Consider the following 24,661-nt stretch of genomic DNA (forward strand, 5'->3'; position numbering starts at 1 on the left):
CAGATAACTAAAAAGTATTTTTTTAAAAAAGTAACATTGGAATTAGAAACAGGTATGGCATTGCTTAGGTTCCAATCTCCAATAAGCAATGCTAATATCTAGTCAATCTAGACTGATCTCAAAATATTAAATGGAACTGAATCCTAGTTAGTACTTGGATGGCTCTCCAACAAGGAATACCAGTACTGCAAACAAGATTGGGAAATTTAAAAAAACATATTGGAAGAAGATAATACATTGTTTCCATAAAAGCTAGATATGTCCATAAAATCACTAGGAATAAGCTTATCTTGAAAATGGCTTGAAATAAACTATTATTTCAGTTGAGTTGGGCAGACAATAAATTTAAGTAAACAAATAAATAAATAAGAAAGAAAGCTTGCATAGTATTAAATAAGTCTATTACTAATGTTAAGCAAGATTTTTCATCTCTTCTATATTTAAAATCAATTCTGCCCAGTATTTTTCTTTGATATGAAAATATGAACATAAAACACTAACTTGTTTTAAGATGAAGCATTTGGAAACCTTTGGAAAAGCCTGTAGTCCTAATGTTGCTTTCAATTTTTCAAAGAGTCCCCTCATTTCCTTTCGGCGTCGACGTTCGTTTGCTGTATGTGTTTGCCGATAGTTAGCAAAGGCCTGCTCCTCATTCTTTAGTTTTTTGTTGAGAAACTCAGATTGCTATGAAAAGACAAATCTGCTCTCATGAACAGTTTAAAATACAACACAGTAAAACTGTCATTCTTATAATTAAACAGCACATGGTACAGATGCACTTTGCATCCATCAGGCTTAAATAATGTGACCCTAATTTATGTTTTTGCGAGATACCAGGATTTACTTCTGGTCTTTGGCTAAAACTTCTCCATAACAAACAATGGGTCTATTTAACAACTGCAGTATTTGCTTAACAACTCACCACAAAAAGGGTTTTATAATCTAGAACCATCACCTGCTGATCACTTTACATCCATCATGACTTACAACTGAAATTGCAGGGTCAGTTATAGTCATAAATTAAGGACTACTTTTATTCAGCCTTCCCTCACATTTAGGAAGAAAAAATGCTGATGTCATATTCCCACATGATTATCAGCAGAAATATATGCACAGATATTGACAAAACATCATGGAAAGTAACTTAGCATGATACACATTAGTAAACTGCTAGTATCAGTTTATTCTACCTTTAGAAATCGCTAAGAATAAATTAGTGAATCTTTACAATGAGAATATTCTTTACTAATTAAACCCAGAAGAATGAACAGAACTCTACCTTATGTCGCTTGGTAGTCTTATTAGAATGGTTACGAACCAAGTGCCTGATAGAGAAAATAAACAAGTTTAGTTCCTGGGTTTTTATTCTGGCATTACCTGAAACTGAAGAATTAAAATATAAAACATACAATAGAAAATAAACCTTGAAAATATAGTAAGCCCAATCAGTTTAAAAATGCCAAAAGCAGTTTATCCCATCACAAAAATAAGCCTGAAACAGAAAGAAAGACTGGAAGAAAAGAGGAAAATGAGCATGGCTGAGTTATTCTCTACTGCAGTTATAGTTTTCAGGATCAGCTTTCAGAATTAAGAGCACTCTTGTGATGGTTCTGCTCCTAGAATCAGAAAGTGGTGTTGAGTGCCTTCTGTCCTACTCCCTGATAACAAAAGTGTTTCCCTCCTGTTCAGTTTATTTCCCATGCTTTAGATCAACTACTTTAAAGTGCTAAAACAAGTTATTTGATGTTACAGTGTCATCACTACCCAAATTACACATATTTTTACATCCTTCTTTCACCTAATAAATAATTCAAAACCTTTAAAAAAACTAGCAAAAGCCTGCCCATTTCAGTTGTGATCAAGTACACATCTCTGATAGAAGAGGTGTGCACTTTGGTGTTTTTGAATCAATTATTTCGTTGGAGATTAAGAGCATCTTATTTCAGTTTTCAATGTGCTTCTTGCTGTTCATTCTGGACAATAATAGCCTAATATCTATTCTTTGGTAATCACCAGGACAAATTATTATATTCCTTTTCAAAAATTTCAGCTAGTCCAAAATAAAAAAATACTTAACTATTAGCTGATACTGGTCAGTGTAATCAGATGATGCCGGTGATTCAGCAACTGCCCTGGAAAACAATCTGTTTCCAAACTCAGTTTGAAGTGTTGGAGTATAACTTTAAAAGCCCTAAATTATTTGGAGGCAAAGTTTCTAAAGTAAATTTTCTCACATATGAAACTACTTAGACTCTCATTTTTAAAAGGCCTCCCCTAAATGCATTCCCCTAAAATAATTTAGTTAGGCAGACACTCTCAGTTTGATATCCAGTAAATAGATAGTACTTCCTAAGAAGGCTTTCCTTTTACCATATTATTCTTTGTTTCACCTCCAGGGGAAAAACATCCTGTATTTTAAGATTTAGATCCAGCTTTGATGTTCTCAAGATTTTTAAATATTTTACATTCTGTTCCCTTCACTTAGTGTTGCCTTTTGTTTATTCTTATTCTTTTTATGTTATTTGCAGAAATGTTTTTTTTATTCCATGTGGAAATTAAATATACATTTTACCATATGCATTAAATAAGCTTCAAGCCTTTCTTTTAAACTGAAATGTATCTTTAAAAAAACATGGAAGATTTCCTCCCCTAGTATATTAATGCTCATTCATATAAGTAAAACTGTATTTAGACAAACAATCACACAACAAAAGCCTGAGAGTTTGCAACTATAAAATTACAAATAAAATTGTTCAATTTGGGTTTTTAAAGGAATATGCTTACAACTGTTTGGACAAAAAAGCATGAGCAGCTGTAGCCTTCAAGCGAGCAAGATTAACTTTTTCTGAAAATTCCTCCACAGTCTCAATGTCCACATTCTCCTCAACTTCACTGGATTCACTTCCATTCTGTGACAAAGTAATGAAACACAATAAATTCTATCAAGAGGTCCCAGTCATGTAAACTATTTAATAACAATTAGTAGAAGAATCTACAGTTTAAATAATTAATACAATTCTCAACAAGCCTCTAATGTATATCGAACTGTTATGGCTAAATGTCATTTTTTAAAAATAGCAATATCTACAGTATTAAAAGCCAAGGTTTGAATAACTGAAGATCTAACAAACAAGAGGCATTCACAGTACCAATATAACTATCATAGGATTTACATTGCTGTATTTTAGTGTTAGGCAGTCTATCAGAGCACTGGTGGAATAATCACAGCCAAGTGTTTACAATGTTGAAAAAACAATTTCAAAGAAAGAAAAGTGAATGATGGATGTAGACTAATGAAGTTCAAAATACTTAAGCTAATTAGAAACAGTAAGTCAGTGAAACAGTTTGATAGTTTTATACTGATTTATTTAGGTTGGATTTCCTATACACTAAAGCACCCATAAAAGCAATTAAAAATATAACAAAGTTTTAATTCCTCCAGTTTTATGAGATGGGGGGACTGAACTTTACAGGGGCTGTTTCACAGTGGCATTAATTATCCTAACTAACATACATCTGTTTGAAATTACACTGGTCCTATGGTACTGGCTTTCCTTCACCTTTCAAAAATTGAATTCTTTTGGAAAGCCCATGGAGGATGAAATGTCATCAGTTATTACTGTTGTTGCTACTTTTATTTTATTTTAATTACACAATAGATATTTTACTGTATTTACTATAAGAGCCATGGTGGTGCAGTGGTTAGATTGCAGAATTGCAGGCTAATTCTACTGACTGCCAGAAGTTTGATCCTGACTTGCTCAAGGTTAACTCAGCCTTCTATCCTTCTGAGGTTGGTAAAATGAGGACCCAGATTGTTGGGGGCAATATGCTGACTCTCTAAACCACTTAGAGAGGACTGTAAAGCGCTATGAAGCGGTGTAAGTGCTATTGCTATATTACTGATTGCCTTGTATCTACTATTTTTAATGAAAGTTTAGCCTAACTGCCATCCAACTTTCTTTTCGTTTCAGGCATAGCACCTTTCCTTTATTTTTTCTATGTTAACACTGAAATCTTTTGGGCCACTGGCTATCACCCTATTTCACCTTTCATAAAATTTAGGTGTTCTTTTTTTCCAGCCTTCGCTTTTGAGCAGCGGTGAAATCCGGCCAGATCTATTCAGCTCACGCAAACCAATAGGGTCGGTGGCAGGAGGCTATGTCCACCCACCAGGATGTCATTACGTCCTGTTTTTGATCCTCTGCACATGCACAGAAGTGGCGCGCACACTCACATTTCTGACCCGGTAGCGAAGGTAAGTGCATTTCACCGCTGCTTTTGAGGCTGCAGAACTATGAGAGTTATGAAAAGACTCTCCTTTGTATTTCATATGGACATGGTAGTTGTTCACTTGGATACTTTCTTCCATAGTCAGCTTCACGGTCATTCCATTAGTGGATTAGAAAAATCATGAATGAAGAACTGGTTACTCGCATCTGTTGCAGTTCTTTCTGTGGACACTTGTGAATTTTTGCAACTCGGCTCCTCGCTCATTTGGTTTCTTATTCCTTCAGAACTTGTGTTCTCAGAAATGTAATTGCTCAGTGAGAGCTGCACCCTGATGCATGGTATGTATGTGTGATTCCTGACAAATATTCTGTAAGCTCTTGAATAGGGCTCCATACAGAAATGAATTTCAGAGGCCACAAAGTATTTAAATAGATCCAAGAACTATTTGAGTGATTTGTAGTAGACCACCAAGGATTTCTTATTTCCAACCTTCTAAGAAAAGCAACACTTAAAAGGTTTATTTCTTTTAAATTAGGATGCAGAAAAATAAAGGTTTAGAATGAAATTGCATTTCTGTATGGATATTTTTCAAATGGTCCTAGTATGAATTATGTTATGTTCAACATATTTTGCTTCTCTAGAAACTATTCAATGCCTATCTGTAGATAGATTTCTAGTAAAAACCAATTAGGATGATTGAAAAATCAACAGTCTGCCCATCCCTGCTATGAAAAGCTCTTAAGGAAGCCCTTCACACTTTAGCTACCTGTTTGATGGCCACTGGCTGCATTATAGAATTTTAAAAAGACAATTCATTGATCCTTTGGTAGATATTTCTCTTATTACCTGTCCCTATTACTTTGGCCTCACCTACTAGCAATCGTGAACAGATCCCTAAAAGCCCCCTCCTTGCTTGGTAGAGAAGCTATTTCAGGAAAGCAACTGTTCCAAGAGCTGTCATGATGGTGGAAAGCACTTGAGGCAAAAATGAAACATCCACAACCTTTCCAAGGACCCTTCAAAGTCAAGAGTGAAAGGGTTTTAATCCTGCGAATTTGAGATAGCATTCAAATTAGCAGCTTTAGGCATTTCAGCAAGACATGCATGTACTCTGTGTGTGTGTGTGTGTGTGTGTGTGTGTGTGTGTAATTAACAATAATTTTGAGAAAGATATTAATTAAGGTTGAGTGCATTTGCATCTCATCCATACATAACTATCTATTTTGGGTTGCTAAATCTGACCTTGAAGCTAATTCTAATTATATGTATTATAAACTACAGTGATCTTATTAGAAAGACAATGGAAATACTGTAATATCTGAAACCTAATATTCTGTTTTTGAGAGCTATATAACCTTTTCAAATATCAAACATCATTTTGATTGAAGCTGTTAATTAGACAGTTATCAGATTAGTTTTATATTTTTTGAAATTTGTGAATATTTTAAAATTTAAAAACTTAAGATACTTACCAATACTTCAATGTTTACTGTATCCTCACTTTGATATCCAAATGCTTCATCAACCATCTCACTGGCAGATTCTTCGGTTTTTTCATCTTTTTCTGTATCATCCCGGGTAATATCAATACGAGGTGAGGATTTTTTCCTGTGACTCTTGGTTTTCCATGTATTTTGTTTTGTGGATTTTGTTAATTTCTTCGCAAGTTCATCAGAATCCACACTAATTTTATTTTGTACAACTAAGGATAGTCTGGATATTTTGCTGCAAGTTTTACTAATCTTGTGATCATCTTTCTTATTTTGATTATCTTCTTGTATATCTTTAATACTTTTTTCATAGCTAGAAGAGTTACAACCACTTTGAAAATCAGTATGTTTTTCATATAAATCTTTGGGAGTACTAGCCAGGTATTCATCTCTTAAGGTATTATTTTTATTTTTTCCAATATTGTTCTTGGCCTTCTCACTTACTTTTTCTTTATCCTTTTCTTTAACCACAAAGTCACACTTTTCCTTCATGTTCTGCCTTGACAATTCTGGATCTTCATTTTTCCCTGGATCTAGAGATGATTTAGTGTGTGTTTGCAGGTTTTCAGTATTATTTAGGGTTTTGGGGGGCTGAGTTGGTTTTCCTGGTTTCCACCAGGACTGTTCAGTAATCAAGCCTGCTTTTGTATCTGATAGTTTTTGTTCAGCTTTTTTTGATTCAGTAATTGGATTTTGCGTTGACCTTTCTTGTAATATATTATGGGCAAGAACTGCAACTTCACTACATTTTTCATTAGGATATGAAACTTTATCTAGGAGGTGTTCATCATCTTTGTCTTGATTTTTTTTCTTAATTAGTGCTTCATCTTCTTCACGTTTTTGCTTCTCAGTGGTATAGGAGTGGTCTGATTGTATATTAGCCTGCAACATGAGAGAAAAACTTGGTAACTTCAACATTTCAGCATCTTTTTCAATTATTTCTGATATATTCCTGTTACATGTTATTTCTTCGGAGTGGAACTCTGGATTATGCAATGGTAGTTTGTTTTCTTTTAATTTACTAATTTCTGAGTCAGTAATTTCTGCTGTTTGTGAACACATTGAATCTTCTTCTAACTTACTGTCACTGAGCTCATTTTTCTTATGTGAAATTTTAATCTCAAGAGGTGCAACTTTCTTCACAATGGAACTTGAATCATTCTTCTGCCCTGGAAACTGAAGCAAAGCAAAACTGCCCGACTGTAGAGATATTAGATTATTTATATTGCTTGGTAGCCCACTGGTGTTACACTTTATTTTAGGCTGAGAACCTGATTGATCGGAATTGTTTTTTATTCCAGAAGGAGAAATTCTCAGAGTCAAAGTGCCAACTGGGGACACAGAACCTGAAGAATTAACAGGTGTTACTTGAGTTATTGAAGCAGAATGCACAGCTGTAGTTCTAATGTCCTGTAATGTCCAATTTGTGACAGGGGATTCCGAAGCAGCAGAAGTGCCCTCAATGATAGAAGACATAAGTATAGTAGAAGGAGGCATAGGCAACAGAGAATTAGTACCATTAGGTGACACTGTGAAAACTGAAGGGGGCTTATTGGTAGGGGAAACAGGCATAGAATAGGGTAGGGATGATGAAATTGCAGCTGTAGAAGGTACAAGTGTAGTAGAAGCGGTTGTGGGCAACAAAGGAATGTCAGTAGAAGTGGTCATGGACAAAAGCGAAGATGTTTCAGCAGAGGGGGATAAAGATAAAGCATTAGAGGACATGGAGAGCACTAAAGGGGACTCGGTGGTAGGAGTCTGTGATATAAGTGCAGTGGTTGTGCCTGATGTCCCAGATAAAACAGAAACATTTTCTGCAGTTGAGAATTCAGACAAAACTGAAGGAGATGTAGACAGAATTGACGTTGTAGTTGTGGAGGTCACCGATGGAACAGCAGAAGCTTGACACGCAGCTATTTCAGGAGGTTTAGAAGGCCCAGGAAGTCGGATTCCTACCATAGAGCCTATAATAATAAAAAAATTAAAAATATTATTTCTCGCTAAATACTTATTCCATTCTCCAATATAAGCATTATTTTTAATGCCATATAAAATCCAAGGCAGAAATAAAGAAATTCTGCTCAGGTATCTTGCACAACTTTTTTTTTTACATATAAACAGATGTTGTACTTCCACAGGTTGCTCTTTGGGAATGGTCCTTCCTGAGCTGCTTTTTGCAGAAAGTGAAGACGATCTCACTACATATTCTCAATGTAGTGCCTCTTGACTTTTACTTCAATTCCTTAAACCAGAGATTCTCAAACTTTCTCCGTTCATGGCACTCCTAGGCCAAATATTTCATTTATCTTATTTATTTGTATTGTTTTAATTTTTAATTTGTTTTTTTTTATTATAGAATTGAATGCTGCCCAGAGTCACTCAGTTGAGTTGGGTGACTATAAAAATAGAATAAATAAAATAAACTGCCTTGACTTAATAATTTGGGAGTGTTTGACAGGTTTCCAGTATTGTTGTATTTCCCTTAAAAAGTCTGAAATACTGTGTGGCACCCTTGTGCACAGTTTTGGAACCATGGCCTTAAATTACAGCAGATATCCTTAATGGTAGGCAAAAGTACATTGAATGAGAAGGGATAAAATTCATTTCAAACAAAACAGGACAGAACTGCCTAGTTACAAAATATACCTCTTAAGAACTTGCATTCAACCTATAACGCTACAAAAACATAGCTAACTAATTAGATAGGGACATGGTAGCTCAGTGGCAGTGAGATTGACACTGAGCTTGTCAGTCAAAAGGTTGGCAGTTCCGCGGTTTGAATCCCTAGTGCCGCATAACAGGCTGAGCTCCCATTACTTGTCCCAGCTTCTGACAACCTAGCAGTTTGAAAGCACATAAAAAATGCAAGTAGAAAAATAGAGACCACCTTTAGTGGGAAGGCAGCAGCGTTCTGTGAGCCTTTGGCGTTTAGTCATGCCGGCCACATGACCACGTGAGACGTCTTTGGACAGCGCTGGCTCTTTAAAATGGAGATGAGCACCGTCCCCTAGAGTCAGGAACGACTGGCACATATGTGTGAGGGGAACCTTTCCCTTTTAACTATATTAGAGACTTTTAAACTGTTATATTTTTGTGACTTTCGGCTATTAACCAAAATAGAACCATTCACAATATAACAACTTTGACCAAATAATGAAATAAATAAAAACATCACTAAAAGACTATCCCTGTAATAATTAACATTTTGATAGTAACACTGTTAAGTAATTAATATAAATTAAAAGTGCCCTTTTGAAAAAGACAGCAGAACAGCTCAAATAGAAGAACCACCAACTTAAGTCTGGCTAAGGTAAGTCAGCAAATGTATTTAATGAGAAAATGGTTTCAAAAGAAAATAATGTTGTTTGGCATCTTTTTGAATGACTCCATATATTCGAGCTAGAAAGCCAATGTATAGAAGTGTCTAAAAGAGAGGAAGGAAGACCATATTCCATTAATGGGAAGCAGTGATACAATTCAAGGGGAAAAAGAGATATTCAACTGCAAAGCCATATATTGGAAATATTCTTTTGGATGGCATGGGAGAAAACAAACTTCTAGATGTTAGTGACACAATTATTAGACTATTCTTCTGGAGAAGATGTATTTATCACTTACTCTCATAACTTTAAAATAGTTCACAGCTATTACTGAATTCTTCCAGGATGATTTTGACTACTTATCCTGCCAAAATATCATTTCAAATCTCATGACCCCGAACACTCCACTGATTCAAAAAAAAAAATCAACTTTCTTTTTGTTTCTATGTTAACATGTTAATGTTATGCACTAATGCAACTTACATTAAAGGAGTGCATTTACATTCTAGTAACAAATAATGTAAGTACTGAATGGGGGAAAACATTCCGGGAAGGTCAGGAATAAATTAATCAAAACTAAATTTTCCAATCTAGATGGTGGGCATAATCCAGCAAATCCTGAGGAAAATAAAATTGCTTCCCAATTTGACTCCTGCCTTTAAGACCGGTTCCCTAATTTAGAGAAGGGTTGATACAACATTAAGAATTGTTGAGAAGGAATTGAAACTGAAGAACTCCAGGAGGGCCAATCCAATCGCTTTCCTATACATACATACGTAAGTGCTTATCCATTAAATAGGACAGCAGGATCTGCCATTTCAGAATTACTTACACAATTGCATAAAATAATAGCAAAATATTTGCTGTATTCTGTACCTGGATTACGAAGCATTATGGGCTGTAAACTGGACTGTGCTCCTGAAGTTTGAAGTTGATGCAAGGGAACAAGTTGGATAATCTGGCCATTGGGGTGTCGGTAGAGATTAACAGCACCTGGATGTCTCAAAGGTTGTAAAACTACTCTTTTGCCGGAAGCAAGTTGCATATTTTGTGAAGGTCGCAAGGTAGAAGAACACTGCTGTACTGGAATCAAAATAAATCGGGTTCCCATACGATACTCTGCTCCACGAGGCAGACCTGGAGGACTTGTAGCACCTGTATTATTGCGAAAAAAACATTCTTCTTAGCCAATTCTTAATACACAAGTAAAATTTGCAGACTATTTTACAAAGTTGAGATGCAAATTTTGCTGTAACTAGTGCTTCCCAAGATAGATCAAGAAAAAATTTTAGATCCGTTTTTGCATTTCGGGGATTTAAAGAGACAAGAAAGATTCCATGTCTTTATTCCCTCTCCTGATGAAGATTCTACAACTGGAAGAAGAGAACTCATTATTACCAAACCCAAAGTATATAAAGGGGTATAATAGTACAGTTATAGTAATAACATGAAGAACCAGGCCTTACTATTACAAAAAAAGTGTAGTTCATTGGTGTGGTAGTATCTGGAGACAACATAATTGATAAAAAAACATGAAAAAATATCAAAATACTATGATTTTTAAATTGAGATTGAAACATTATAGAGGGGAGAAATAAATTTTCATGCCAATTATAATTAGTAAAATACTTAGAGGAATCACCAAGTACTCCAACTTTGTAAACTATGATGCCCTACTTTAGCAGACTACCCTATTTGGAACAGTGCATATGTTATGGCAAAATGTCCATGTGTCCTTGGCTAGGAACTGATAACATTAATAACAATAAAAACAACAAAGATTATAGCTTTTGTATCTATTTGTGTTTAAAACTATTGGACTGAAAATTCAAGTCCTGTCTTGGAGAAAAAAACAGCTAAGCCATATTGCACTACTCTAATGGCAAACATTCCAAACATTTCCAAGAAAAATGCAGAGTTCTCCATGCAGTTGTTGTCAAAACTGAAGAGTGACTTTGAAAGCATGTGCATGCACAAACACACATATTTCCTGCTCTCTTTTGGAACAGAATTCGCTATCCCACAAATAGTGATCCTAAAAGTGGTCCTGAAATTAAGTGAAATTGTATACTCCTCAAATAAAAGTGCAGTTGTAAAGAATTCTGAGCAGAAAGAACAGGAGGGAAATGAGTTTCTTTTTTGACATCAGTCCCAATTAAAGGAGGGAAATCTATTCTCCCAGCAATTGTGCTTGAGAGCACTGTGAAGAAGAGGAATGTGGTACGCACATATATTTCTATACTTCTAAACAGAAAAGAATTTACATTAATATATTGAATATTCTGGGAGCTTCCAAATTTTGTATGTTTTATTCTATTTAGTCTGAAATGGTGTAGGGTTTCCTGCCTCGACAGGGAGTTGGACTAGAAGACCTCCAAGGTCCCTTCCAACTCTGTTATTATGCTATGTTATGTTATGTTAGTATCAGCCATATATCCCATGATCACTGAATAAAATTTGCTTCTTCTAACCTGATTAAGACCTGGTAAGCGTGTGTGTATGCGCCAACTCACCACTTGTGCAAGTTGAGCTGTGCACATGCGCACCAGCCCGCTGCTTGAACATGTCGAGCTATGTGCATGCATGCCAGCCAGCTGCTCGTGCAAGTCGAGCTGCATGCTTGCACACTGGTCTGCCATTCGTGCAAGTGAGTTGTGCATGCTGGCCCGTTTGTGCAAGTTGAGCTGCACACGTGCATGGTGGCCTGCTGCTTACGCAAATTGAGTTTTGCATATACATGCCAGCCTGCTGCTCACACAAGTCAAACTACATGCTTGGAGAGTGGCCTGCTGCTTGCACAAGTCAAGCTTCATGCATGCGCAATGGCCCATCGCTTGTGCAAGTCAAGCTACATGCTGGCGCACTGGCTCACTGCTTGCACAAGTTGAGGTGTGTGCATGCACATCAGCCCACAACTGATACAAGCCAAGCTGCATGTGTGCTGGGCCACCATTCAAACAGCCCATAGCCCGGTAGTGGGTCGTGGCCTGGGGGTGGGGACCCCTGCTCTACCTCATTACAGGTTGGCTGGCAATGCAAAGATTCAATCAAAACAAACATCTGTAGCAAGAAGTGATGATAACTAGAAGTTTTACCCTGTTTTTGATTTGATGGAGGGCTTTTTTGAATTCCTGAGAGTCCAGCGGGTTGAACGCAGCTAATTGATGAAGTTGGTGAAGTCACAGTGAGTGGGATTACAGCTGTAGATGTAGAAACTGGAGTTGAAGACTGAGCAAAAGGCATGCTTGTAACTGGCTTTGTTATTTCCATAGTATCTGTGGCTGAGGATATATTTATTTCTTGTTTTCCAACAGTATTCATACAAGTAATGTCAGGAGGACTGTTATTCTGCAAAGGGCTAGAAATTGTTACAGGAAGTGATGCTACAGAAGTTATAGCAATTGTAGTATCAACTGTGGTTGAACCAGCAGAAAGTGAGATAGATTTGGTATTAGATTTCTGTGGTCCTGTCAGAGATTGAGATGATCCAGTTTCAGAAGCCTTCTTCTGTAGACCTCCAACTGTATTTAGACAGGTCAACCGATTGGTCACATCATCTAATAATGGCCGAGGAGCTAAAAAGAAATATTTTCAAAGTCAATATATTAATATTTTTATTTTATATTTTCTACATATATGCCAGTGATTGATTCTGGTTGCATTTCCTTATTAAAGGAAGTCAAATATATAAGAAACTCTCTTATGCTCCCCATGTCTTAAAAGCTTCAGTTATGAATCCATCTAAGCGCAGTAAATATAAAAATGATTATATGCAAGCAAAAGCTAATTTTAAATAGTTTAAAATATTTCAGAGTTGGCATTTCTCTGTTTCCTTACCTGAAGCTTACTAATGACAAAGTTAGGGACAAATCACAGAAAAAAATAAGATAATTTTTTTTCCTGAAAAAATTAAACAATAAAGTATTTCCTAATATTTTGAATAACATGTTTTGAATAACACCTAAAATAAAATATATTGTTTAAAAAAATGAAATCCGGTTTAACAGAGAGCAGAAGCAGCCTTTTAGTCCCAATGTCCCAAAGGTGCTTTTTCTAAAAGGCAACTGGACTTTTTTGGTTTTGGTTTTCTTTGAAAATGTTTCGCTTCTCATCCAAGAAGCTTTTTCAATTCTTCAGAAGTTCTTCATTTCCATCCTCACATTGTCTTGTTTTTTAATTTAAGTCTTGTCATTTTTCTCCATGGTTGGCTTAGCAGTATATCAGAATCAATGGCACTAGGCAACATGATAGAACAAAGCACTCTTCGTTCTTCATTCATTTCTTTTACAATATGACAGGGAAAAAATCCGACCTACCTATCTGTCTCTGTGCTGAGACACGAGCAGTGGAGACTGATGTAGTATCAGTAGAAAATGGAGTTTTAGATGTTTCTGATGTGGACACTTCAGTTGGCAGTGATTCAGAAACAGCAAGTTTATTACTAGGTGCTATCTTGAGGATCATTGTTGAGAGATCAAACATGGTTGGTTGCAGTCTACCCGTGAGATAAGCTGCTAGATGACTGGCTGGATGCAATGCTCCCATCTGTCCCAAAAGAAGTTTGGCTTGAGGAGAATTTTTACCATTAACCTGAAATAAAAGAGGCAAAATGCCACACCCACTACCACAGCATGGTTCAACAGAGTCTAGAACATGCTAATTTAATTTGTAGCAATAGAATAGTGGTGTCTTAAAAAAAAAACCTGAAATCAATTCCATTGAACCTCTTCTAAAATTTATTTCAATTTAAAAAGCAATTTGCAGCACCACATGAATTACTGTTGTTTGGAAACTTATTCTTAACCCATCTTATTCTAAATGAAGTATTTTTATTCAGAGCCTGGTCATGTGTTTTATTTAAAAAAAAATCCACAGGAAGAACTTCACTTAATAAAATATTAAACAATAAGTATCAAAACTCTTTTCTTACAGGTAGTCCTCAACTTACGATTAGTCGCTTAGCAACCATTCGAAGTCACAATGGAATTCCCTAGGAATACTTATGACCCAGATTTGAGATTCCAGCAGTTCCTACTCCCACAATCACATGATTACACTTTGAGCACTTGGCAACAGAGCTGCATTTACAGTGTTCCATGGTCACGTAACTGCATTTATGACAGTTTCCCCAAAAACTAGCATTTACTTTCAATTTTTGGCAAAACCATGCCCGTAATGAACCACGGCTTCCCTTAACAACCAGTGTTCACTTAATAAACAAAGCAAAAAAGTTAATAAAATTGGATCAGTCATGTGGGTGACGCAATTTAGGACCATCATAATGGCGATGGGCGGCTCATTATAGTCATAACTTGAAGACTACCCGTACTTGGACAAATGTTCTTCTGATTGATAAATGAAGAATTTCTAGGCTAACTGTTTACCCTGCTTATTAGCTGAAGAAGCACAAATAAATTTACAATTTTTGATTTGAGTGTTTTAACACACTGCCTTCTACTTCAGTAACATGGCCAAGGTTAGGACAAAAAGAGGTTAAAGTCAGCAGTCAATACTAATAGGCAACAAATTAGAAAGAAAACTCATCTGTTTATAATGTAGAAAGAGTATCTGCAAGGAAAAAAATCAAGTAATCAGAGAGTTTAGAGTGACTCTACAAATAAGATCAGGAATCCTATTCATCCTATTCTGTCCCTCTCCACTTAAGAATAACAAATACTAACAAATATTAGGGCTGGAGGTAGCATTCTATACACTGAAATCCAAACTGTCCCAGAAGAATCCCCTACCTGAATTGAACCGGAGGGATTCAAATCATATTTGCATTTGTTAGCAATCAGCTTTCCTGCAGAAGAAAGTCCTGCATAAAAGGGTAAACCTTTCTTCCTCTGTTCCTGTAATTTCTCAGGGGTTGTTAATTTTTCTGTTCTTTTGCCCGGTGACAATCCAGCATTATGTGACTCAACAATGACAGGAGGGCTTTGGTTCTTGTTCTGACATGGTGGCATGGAGATTTTCACTCGCGAAGAATAGATGGGTGTGTGCTTTTCATCCCAGGTTTTGGTTTCAGATTCTAGCTCAATAATAAAATGGCCCACTTTGAGCAATTTAGGCATCTTATTTCTGATATGCTGTGATAAGATATTCAAGATCTCTTTGCGATCTTCCTCCCAGTTGCAATCAGAAATAATCTCAATTAGTTTGTTTTTGCCATCTGGGGTAATACGATGTACATAAGAAGTAGATGGATCCCCAGCACTACAGGAAAACCACCAGCTTTTCTCTAGGAAAGAATGGAAAAAGGTTTCTGAAATATTGCAACTTTACAACTTACAATTTAACTTGGACTTGTTCTGTTATTTTCGTCAACATGAAAAAAGTCACAAGGGGAAATACCAAAAGAAACAGATCTAAGTAACAGTATCATACTTTATTAATAATAAAACTACAATATTTAGGCGCTAAACACATTCGAATTTTATATTGGATATATATTTATTAATATACTGAGATAACAAATCTTAGAAAATGTATGCTATAAAACAATCAATCTAGTAAAAATCATACTTTCTGCTAACCTAATTTTCTGTCAACATTTCTATGATTCTTGTTGCTCATATTTTATCATACCAATATATAATTATTGACTCTTTCAAATTTCCCAAATTATATAAAGTTTGTGTTACTGCCAATGATGGTATCTGATTAGATTTTATCTGGCAATTGTGAATTTTACCCTTCAAAATTATTTAAGAATTGTAGGATATTTTTGAACTTTTGCTAATACTTTTTTTTGCGAAAACTTTATTTTCTGGCTAGAGATACTCAGAAGCAGAGTAGTGTTTTCCATTCATCAGCTACATTTATATAAATCTTGCATTAAGGCTGTAGTTAAACCTATGTCATGATATATTATTTTAATTGAAAAATATGGATAAAGTAACAGGGTTAATAGAAACAGTCATAACTGGCTATACTTCTAATCTGAAATGCAAATATTATTGTTCAATGTGATTTTTCTTTCTTTTCTAGTGTTTTTCCCTAAGTGAAGTATCCACTTTTTTTTCCAGATCAACAGTAATTAACCAACTGGCTTGTTGCAGGGGACGGCAGGAGAGACAGAGAGAGAAAAGAGAGTTTGGTCTAAGTGGTTAAGGCATCAGGCTAGAAATCTGGAGACTGTAAGTTCAGGTCCTGCTTTAGCCATGAAAGACAGGTGGGTTGACCTTACTCCAGTCACTCTCTCAGACCAACTCACCTCCCAGGGTTGTTGTGGTAAAAATAAGAGGAGGAGAAGGAGTATTAGAGTATTTGCTACCTTGTTTATAATAAAGTAATAAAGGTGGTATATAAGGTGGAATGTAAGTGAGTAAGTAAGTAAATAAATAAATACACATACACATGTGCAGGATATAGTTTTTACATTTTTCATTAAAATTTAGACTTTGCTATTAACAAAATAACTGAAATGTAAAACTAAATTAGTTATCATTTTGTCTGATTCAACTCATGTAACAAGTATTTTAAATTCTAGACTTATTTTCTGTTTTAACAGATTCAATGTTTTTTGCCACTGAGTTAACATAAAATTACTGTATTCTTTGGAGTATAAAAAAACTTAGTTTTTGGGGAGGAAAATAAGAAAAAAAGGTGATTGGCGGGTACATTGGCCTCCCGGAATACCCCCAATCAGCTGTTCCCAGAGGTGAATTTTAGCAACAGGTTCGTTGGTTGTGAGCTCTGTGCCTTGCTTTTTTTTTCAGCCTCTGAAACTTCAAAATTTCAGAGGCTTTTTTTTTCTGAAGCTCCATTTGGAGGATTTTTTCTGAAGCTTCATTTCTGAGGCTTTTTTCAGCCTCTGAAACCTCCATTTGAGAGGCTAGGCGGGGCTACATTCAGAGTATAAGATGCACCCAGATTCTCACCCTCTTTTTTTGGGGGGGAAAGTGCATCTTATACTCCGAAAAATAGAGTTGTTACAGTGTTACAGTAAGCTGTACTGCCTCAGATCGAATTGGGGTAGTACAGAGTAGTCCTTAGTTAATGATCATACAAACAGCAACCGTTACAACTGTGCTGAAAAAATTGTAGTTATGCTCAAACCCTCAAAGTTAGAATCATACAGCATCCCTGTGGTCACATGATCAAAATTTGGGCACTTTGCAGCCTGCTCAATTAATGACAGCAACTGGAACTGCTACTGCTATGCAATGCGGTCATTTGATGTTGTGCTATACAACTGCATCACTTAAATGAAAATTCTGACCCCAATTACCACTTTTAACCAAGATCTACCTGTACTCTGTATATATTTAACATATGTACAGAGATATAAAAACAGAGACACGTTTTGTTTTATATATATATATATATATATTTATTTATTTATTTATTTTTATTTATTTTTTCATATTTATATACCGCCCTATCTCCCTAGGGACTCAGGGCGGTTCACAGGCAAGTAAAAACATATAAATACAGACTAAAATAACAATTAAAAAACTTATTCTAATAAGCCAGATTATTAAAAACAATATAAATGATAAAAACCCATTAAAAACCAACAAATTTAAAATCTAATCCAGTCCTGCGCAGATGAATAAGTGTGTTTTAAGCTCGCGACGGAAGGTTCGGAGGTCCGGAAGTTGACAAAGTCCTGGAGGGAGTTCGTTCCAGAGGGCGGGAGCCCCCACAGAGAAGGCCCTTCCTCTGGGTGTCGCCAGACGACACTGTCTCGCTGACGGCACCCTGAGGAGTCCCTCTCTGTGAGAGCGCACGGGTCGGTGAGAGGTATTCGGTAGCAGTAGGCGGTCCCGTAAGTAGCCCGGCCCTATGCCATGGAGCGCTTTGAAGATGGTCACCAAAACCTTGAAGCGCACCCGGAAGGCCACAGGTAGCCAGTGCAGTCTGCGCAGGATAGGTGTCACACGGGAGCCACGAGGGGCTCCCTCTATCACCCGCGCAGCTGCATTCTGGACTAACTGAAGCCTCCGGATGCCCCTCAAGGGGAGCCCCATGTAGAGAGCATTGCAGTAATCCAGACGAGATGTCACAAGGGCGTGAGTGACTGCGCATAAGGCATCCCGGTCTAGAAAGGGGCGCAACTGGCGCACCAGGCGAACCTGGTGGAAAGCTCTCCTGGAGACGGCCGTCAAGTGATCTTCAAAAGACAGCCGTTCATCCAGGAGAACGCCCAAGTTGCGCACCCTCTCCATCGGGGCCAATGACTCGCTCCCAACAGTCAGCCGTGGACTCAGCTGACTGTACCGGGATGCCGGCATCCACAGCCACTCTGTCTTGGAGGGATTGAGCTTGAGCCTGTTTCTCCCCATCCAGACCCGTACGGCTTCCAAACACCGGGACAGCACTTCAATGGGGTGGCCCGGTGTGGAAAAGTACAGCTGGGTGTCATCCGCGTACAGCTGGTACCTCACACCGAAACCACTGATGATCTCACCCAGCGGCTTCATATAGATGTTGAACAGAAGGGGCGAGAGAATCGACCCCTGCGGCACCCCACAAGTGAGGCGCCTCGGGGTCGACCTCTGCCCCCCCGTCAACACCGTCTGCGACCGGTCGGAGAGATAGGAGGAGAACCACCGATAAACGGTGCCTCTCACTCCCAATCCCTCCAACCGGCGCAGCAGGATACCATGGTCGATGGTATCAAAAGCCGCTGAGAGGTCTAATAGGACCAGGGCAGAGGAACAACCCCTATCCCTGGCCCTCCAGAGATCATCCACCAACGCGACCAAAGCCGCCTCAGTGCTGTAACCGGGCCGGAAACCGGACTGGAACGGGTCTAGATAGACAGTTTCATCCAGGTGCAGGGGAAACTGATATGCCACCATACTCTCTACAACCTTCGCCGCGAAGCGAAGGTTGGAGACCGGACGATAATTACCTAAAACAGCGGGTCAGGAAGGCTTCTTGAGGAGGGGCCTCACCACCGCCTCTTTCAAGGCGGCCGGAAAGACTCCCTCCAACAAGGAAGCGCTCGTAATCGCCTGGAGCCAGCCTCGTGTCACCTCCTGAGTGGCCAGCACCAACCAGGAGGGGCACGGGTCCAGTAAACACGTGGTGGCATTCAATCTACCCAACAGCCTGTCCATGTCCTCGGGAGCCACAGGGTCAAACTCATCCCAGACAATATCACCAAGACCGCCCTCAGACGCCCCGTCTGAATCACCGCAATTTTGGTCCAGACCGTCCCGAAGCTGAACGATTTTATCGTATAGATAACCGTTAAACTCCTCAGCACGTCCCTGCAACGAGTCATCCCGCTCCCCCTGGTGAAGGAGGGAACGGGTCACCCGAAACAGGGCGGCTGGGCTGTTATCTGCCGACGCAATGAGGGAGGAGGAGTAGCAACGCCTCGCTTCCCTCAGTGCCACTAGGTAGGTCCTAGTATAGGATCTAACTAGTGTCCGATCAGCCTCTGAACGGCTGGACCTCCAGGAACTCTCTAGGCGTCTTGTCCGGCGTATAAAGTTTTACAAAAAAAATTTACCCATACATCCCCTCGTCCTCCCACCAACCCTCCCCCTTGCCCCTCCCCCCTCCCCCCAATCCCCCCACCCCACCCCCCAGACTTCCCAGAGCAATATACAGGGTATAATATCTAACAATCATAAGCTAGAATACACAAACTATCCATAGACTCCCATCCATCCCCTAGAACCTTAACTCCCCTTCTCCATAGTAAAGAAAAAGAAAAAGAAAAAAAGAAAAAAGAAAATATACAGTACGTTCTATTCATTCATAGTCTATTTGGTAGTTCTTAATTCAATATTTGTTTTAAAAATAGTCGATCCATCTTCTCCTTTCCAATATACATCTTTCTTGTGGATAGTCTTTCTGGTACGCTGAGATTTCTGCCTTCTCCAGTAAGTTCACTGCTTTTAGCATCCAGTCTTCAATGATAAGCAAATGTTCTATCTTCCAATATTGCGCGGCCGGTAATCTAGCTACTAATATTAAATTTAAAATCAATTTAATTTGATTTTAAATTAAATGTTATCTTCTTCTTCAAGATATTTTGTATAATCCACCTAATTTATATATCCACCATATACAATAATACATAGTATCAGCCCAACCAGATCTCCAACATTTAAATTATAGTTTCAAATACATACACACCAGTATTTAGAATCTAGATATCATCTCTTTTTACAGAATTTTCCTCTTAAATTTTTAACTTATATAAATTTAACATTTAGCCCAATTTCCCCTTTTATCATACAGTCCTTAACTAATTCCATTTCTTATTCTATTTTTATCAACACCTTATATAACCCCTAATCAATTTTTATCCAGAATAACTTAGTTTTTAACAAATCCACCATATATAATCAAATAACATTGCATTTAAATTCCAGATCATCTACAAAACATTTTATAAAACTTAACTAATTCCATTCCTTATTCTATTTTTATCAACACCTTATATTCCCAAATCAAATAACATTACTAATACTTCTTCAAAATTTAAACACATACACAATACTTTTTAAATATATTCAAAAATTTCAGTTATGATTTTACCCTTTCCCATAAAAAGAAACTCTTTTCGCTTGATATTGCTGCTTCTTTACTCTTTGTTCTTTTTGTTTAATATCTATTCGAATCAATCTTTGCTCATTTAAATCCCCTTTTTCCAGTGTTTCTTCTTCAGCAATTGCCATCCCAACTTTAAATTGTGTGTGCTTTACTTCCTTCTCCCATTTTTTTCCAATCTCTACTTTACTTCCCATCTTAATTTCTAACAGTGGTGGACTTCCAGCCTTTAATACATTAGTATAAAAATCTCTTGCCTTAAAAACTGTGTTAAGACGATATTTTCCTCCTTTATAATTTACTGTTAGTCCAGCTGGAACATCCCATCTATACTGAATCTGACGATTTCTAGGTTCATCCACCAAGAAAGTAAACTCCTTTCTAGATCTTAACATTTTAGGAGGAATTTCTTTGAACACTAATATCTCTTGTCCTGATATTTGAATTTTATTTTTATAAGATACTTGTAAAATTTCATTCCGAATCCTCCTAATTGTAAAATAGATAACATCTCTTGGTAACTGTCTCTGTCTGGCAACCCAGGAATTAACACGATAATTTTTTTCGATTTGAGTTACAAATTCTGCTGGTTGTTCTCCAAATATATGTGCAAAAGCATCTGCAAAAATATCTTTTAGATTCTCGCGCTTATTTTCTTTGAGACCTCTCTCTCTCAGGGCAAACTCCATCGATCTATATTGCAGCAAAACCAACTCTTCATCTGCCCTGTTCATCTTTGTCTGGACCTCCTCTATTTTATTTTCCAAATTCACATTAGCTTGATTAATTTCTTCCACTCTTCCATCCAACTGAACCGTGTAATCAAACAATCTTTGAAATACTGCCACCACATCTTCCCTTATATCCTTATTCCTAGTTTCAATAATGTCTTTTATTTGAGATATTTCCTCTTCAAGCTCCATAAATTTTTGATCTATAACAGAGGTTTGAAAGTCTAGAGCTTCTTCTAAAAGACCTTTTAAAAATCCTTTCAAATCTTCTTGTAGCTTTTGCATTTGAACTGGCAATATCCCAACATCCTTAATAACACCAAGCTTTGTTTGCTTAGAAGCCATTTTTCACTTTAATTTTATACCTTACAACCGTCTCAATAAGTTCAATAAATCTTCAAATCTTTTCATAAACTCTGTATTTGGGTAAGGTAAATCAATTCTATAGTCCTTCCACTTTTCACTTTAAAATCTCTTCATGTAAATGTAAAATCCGGCAAGTTTAAAGAAGACTGAGAGCGCAATAATGTTAACAAAGACTTCCTTAAGTTTCACTTTCACACCCTTTTAAATGCAGGCACCATTTCCTTTGTTCTTCTTAAATGTAGTCTGGGAACCGAGTTAAGGTCTGGTACTTGCCATTGCCAACACTCCTGTCATTGCTCTGTCTGCTTTAATCAAATTAAATCTTCATCTTGAAGCAGAGGTGGTCGTGGTGTTTTGTTCTGCTTAACAGCAGAAATGTCCCGGATCCGGAGCACTGTTGGGCTTTTCAGGGAGCTCTCACCCTTCTAGCCCCAGAATTATTCCTGGGACTTTTTGGGGAGCTCTACCTCCGCCCAACTGCTCACCTTTCCCTCTTCTCCCAAGGGAAAGGTTTCCGAGCCGCCAGACAGCTGATTTTCGCTGTCTGAACGGCTCTACACGATCGCGGAGCTGGCGGTCTGAAAAGACCATCTTCAACACCTACGGTGCCACCAGAAGTCTTGTTATATGGCACTATATGGTGTGGCCTGAGGTGTTTTGGTATGGTATGTTTTTGCTGTGCAGTTGGCCGTTAGGTTGGAAAGTTTTGAAAGTGCGGTGGATTGTGAATCTGAGAGGATAGGATGGATCGTTCATGAAAGGGGGACTGAGAGAAGGGACTGAAAGTTCAGAAAGATGAGTATTTGAGAGATGGAATCAGAGCAGAAATTAAGTGGGAGGCTGCCTGTGGATTGGAGAGTTGGTTTTGTGCCCAACCCCCTCTAACTCCCAAGGGATTGAAACAATACAGGTAGTCCTCAACTTGCAACACAATTGAGCCCAGAATTTATGTTGCTAAATGAGAAATTTATTAAGTGGGTTTTGCCCCATTTTATGACTTTTCTTGACACTTTTGTTAAATGAATCACTGTAGTTGTTAAATTAGGAACTCAGTTGTTAAGGAATCTGGCTTCCCCGTTGATTTTGCTTGTCAGAAAGTCACAAAAGGCATCCTATAACCCCAGGACACTGCAACCGTCATAAATATAAACTAGTTGTCAAGCATCCGAATGTAAATTATATGACCATGCAGATGCTGCAATGGTCATAAGTGTAAAAAACGGTCATAAGTCACTTTTTTCAGTGCCATTGTAACTTCAAACAGTCATTAAATAAGCTGTTGTAAATTGAGGATTATCTGTATCAGGATCACGCAGTTAGAAAGGGCTGGAGTCTGGGAGCAGATGTTGCTTAACGATAGTGAGATTCAATTAACCAGGACAGCTTTATGAATACACTGCTTAACGATGGAAATGCCAGTCCCAATTGCCATCACAAGTCAAGGACTATTTAATAATCTATTAAGCAATCTTCAGAATTGCAAGAGGTCTCCTATGCAATTCCTTGCAATGATTAACATTATATATTTAAACTTTAATTCATATTTGTGACTTTTATTTCTGAACTACACAGAGAACAATCCAGAGTGATGCAGGAATGTTATATAAAGAAAAACGAATTATTCACCATTGAGGGTCTAGGTCCATGATGGCGAACCTATGGCATGCTTCCCAAAAATGGCACGCAGAGCTGTATTTCCGGGCACATGGAGCCATTACCTGTTGCTCTTCCGGGTCCCAGCACGCCAGCCAGCTGGTTTCATGCGCAAAGGTGTGCCGGAAACCAGAACAGCAGTCACCCATTGCACATGCTTACTCCAGGAAGATGATCTTCCTGTTTCCAGTGCACGCATGGACATTGGCCTCTTGGCGTTTGGTTTCTGGCATGCATATAGACCAGCAACAGCAAGAACAACGGGCACATATACCAAAAGATGCGTAGAGGGGATCCCGGCGTTGCTTCCTAGGGGAACAGAGCTAGCTGGGGCTTCCCTCCCTCCCTGCCAGAGAAGGGCTGGCCAGGGCTTCCCTCCATCCTTGCCTGAGCAAGCTTCTTGCGCGGCCCCAGGTGGTCCGGAACACCTGGCCAGCTTGGGCGCCCCAGAATAGCCAGCCGGCCCCCGCACAGCCCCCCGCCAATTCCGCGTGTTATCTCCAGCATTCCTCCTGCGTAGCCCTGTTGCCCCAGAAGAGCAGCAGCCACTGCAGGGGAAAGGGTAAGAGCGTCCTGCTGGCTTGGACACACCGGGCAGCAGGGCAGCATTTGCTGCCTGGGCGGCTGGCTGCCTCCCTTGCTGCTCCTTCCCTAGCGATGTTGGACTTTGATGAGTTTGAGTGGCAGCTAAATGAAAACGAACAGGGTAAGCAAGTGTGGTTGGGGGCAAGCAAGTCGGCCGGGTTCAATGCCAGAGAGAGAAAAAGAAGTATGAGATAGCAACAGCGGCGGCTCTCCCCTTTCACCACTGGCTGTTCCATTCTTCACACCGCTGGTTTTTGGTGCAGCCCATCAGCTGGCACCATTTAAGAGAAGGGTTGGGAATCCTTGTACACCTGGCCACTGCCTCTTCTTTACTATCCCCCTCCCTCCGCCTAATTTGGCGTGAGTCTGAAGTGGTTCATGGGTGGGGGGAAGGAAGCAAGCCCCCAGAAGAGCAGCAGCAGCTGCAGGGGGAAGGGCAGGAGCAACCAGCTGGCTCAGGTGCATGGGGCAGCAGGGCGGGGAGGGAGGGAAGTCCCAGCCCACATGTTCTTGCCACCGCCACCCCCTCGTCCCCGGCAGCAGTAGCTATTGCGTTGCCGCTTCCGGCCGGGATGCAGGAGCAGCCAGGAGAAGGAGAAGTCACCGCTGGGGAGGCGAGCTGCCCCAGGGTTGCACCAACCTTTGCCTTCATGAACGGCCTGCTGCCGCTGCCTCTTTGAAAAGGCAGAGGCGGCGCCTCCTCCTGCTGCCAGCCTCGCACTCCGGGAAGTGTCCAGCATCGCTGGAACGGCTTTGCAAGCTGTTT

General features: G+C 38.7%; 1 protein-coding gene across 7 annotated transcripts in view; it reads right to left on the minus strand.

The window, feature by feature from the left end:
• MGA (MAX dimerization protein MGA) overlaps positions 1-24,661 on the minus strand; it is a 75,202-nt gene that overhangs the window by 12,441 nt on the left and 38,100 nt on the right. For 6 of the 7 annotated variants that reach the window (XM_058162040.1, XM_058162039.1, XM_058162035.1 and 3 more), the window contains 8 exons: positions 14,791-15,284; positions 13,360-13,633; positions 12,139-12,618; positions 9,920-10,198; positions 5,706-7,687; positions 2,785-2,909; positions 1,280-1,325; positions 502-684 (listed from right to left, as the gene is read on the minus strand). In XM_058162040.1, coding sequence (XP_058018023.1) covers positions 502-684; positions 1,280-1,325; positions 2,785-2,909; positions 5,706-7,687; positions 9,920-10,198; positions 12,139-12,618; positions 13,360-13,633; positions 14,791-15,284 — 3,863 coding nt within the window. Of the gene's footprint in view, positions 1-501; positions 685-1,279; positions 1,326-2,077; positions 2,192-2,784; positions 2,910-5,705; positions 7,688-9,919; positions 10,199-12,138; positions 12,619-13,359; positions 13,634-14,790; positions 15,285-24,661 lie in introns of those variants that run through there. The other variant, XM_058162041.1, reaches the window with a different exon arrangement.

Source organism: Ahaetulla prasina, chromosome 1 (assembly GCF_028640845.1).
Source record: "Ahaetulla prasina isolate Xishuangbanna chromosome 1, ASM2864084v1, whole genome shotgun sequence".
In the NCBI taxonomy this organism is placed as follows: domain Eukaryota; kingdom Metazoa; phylum Chordata; class Lepidosauria; order Squamata; family Colubridae; genus Ahaetulla; species Ahaetulla prasina.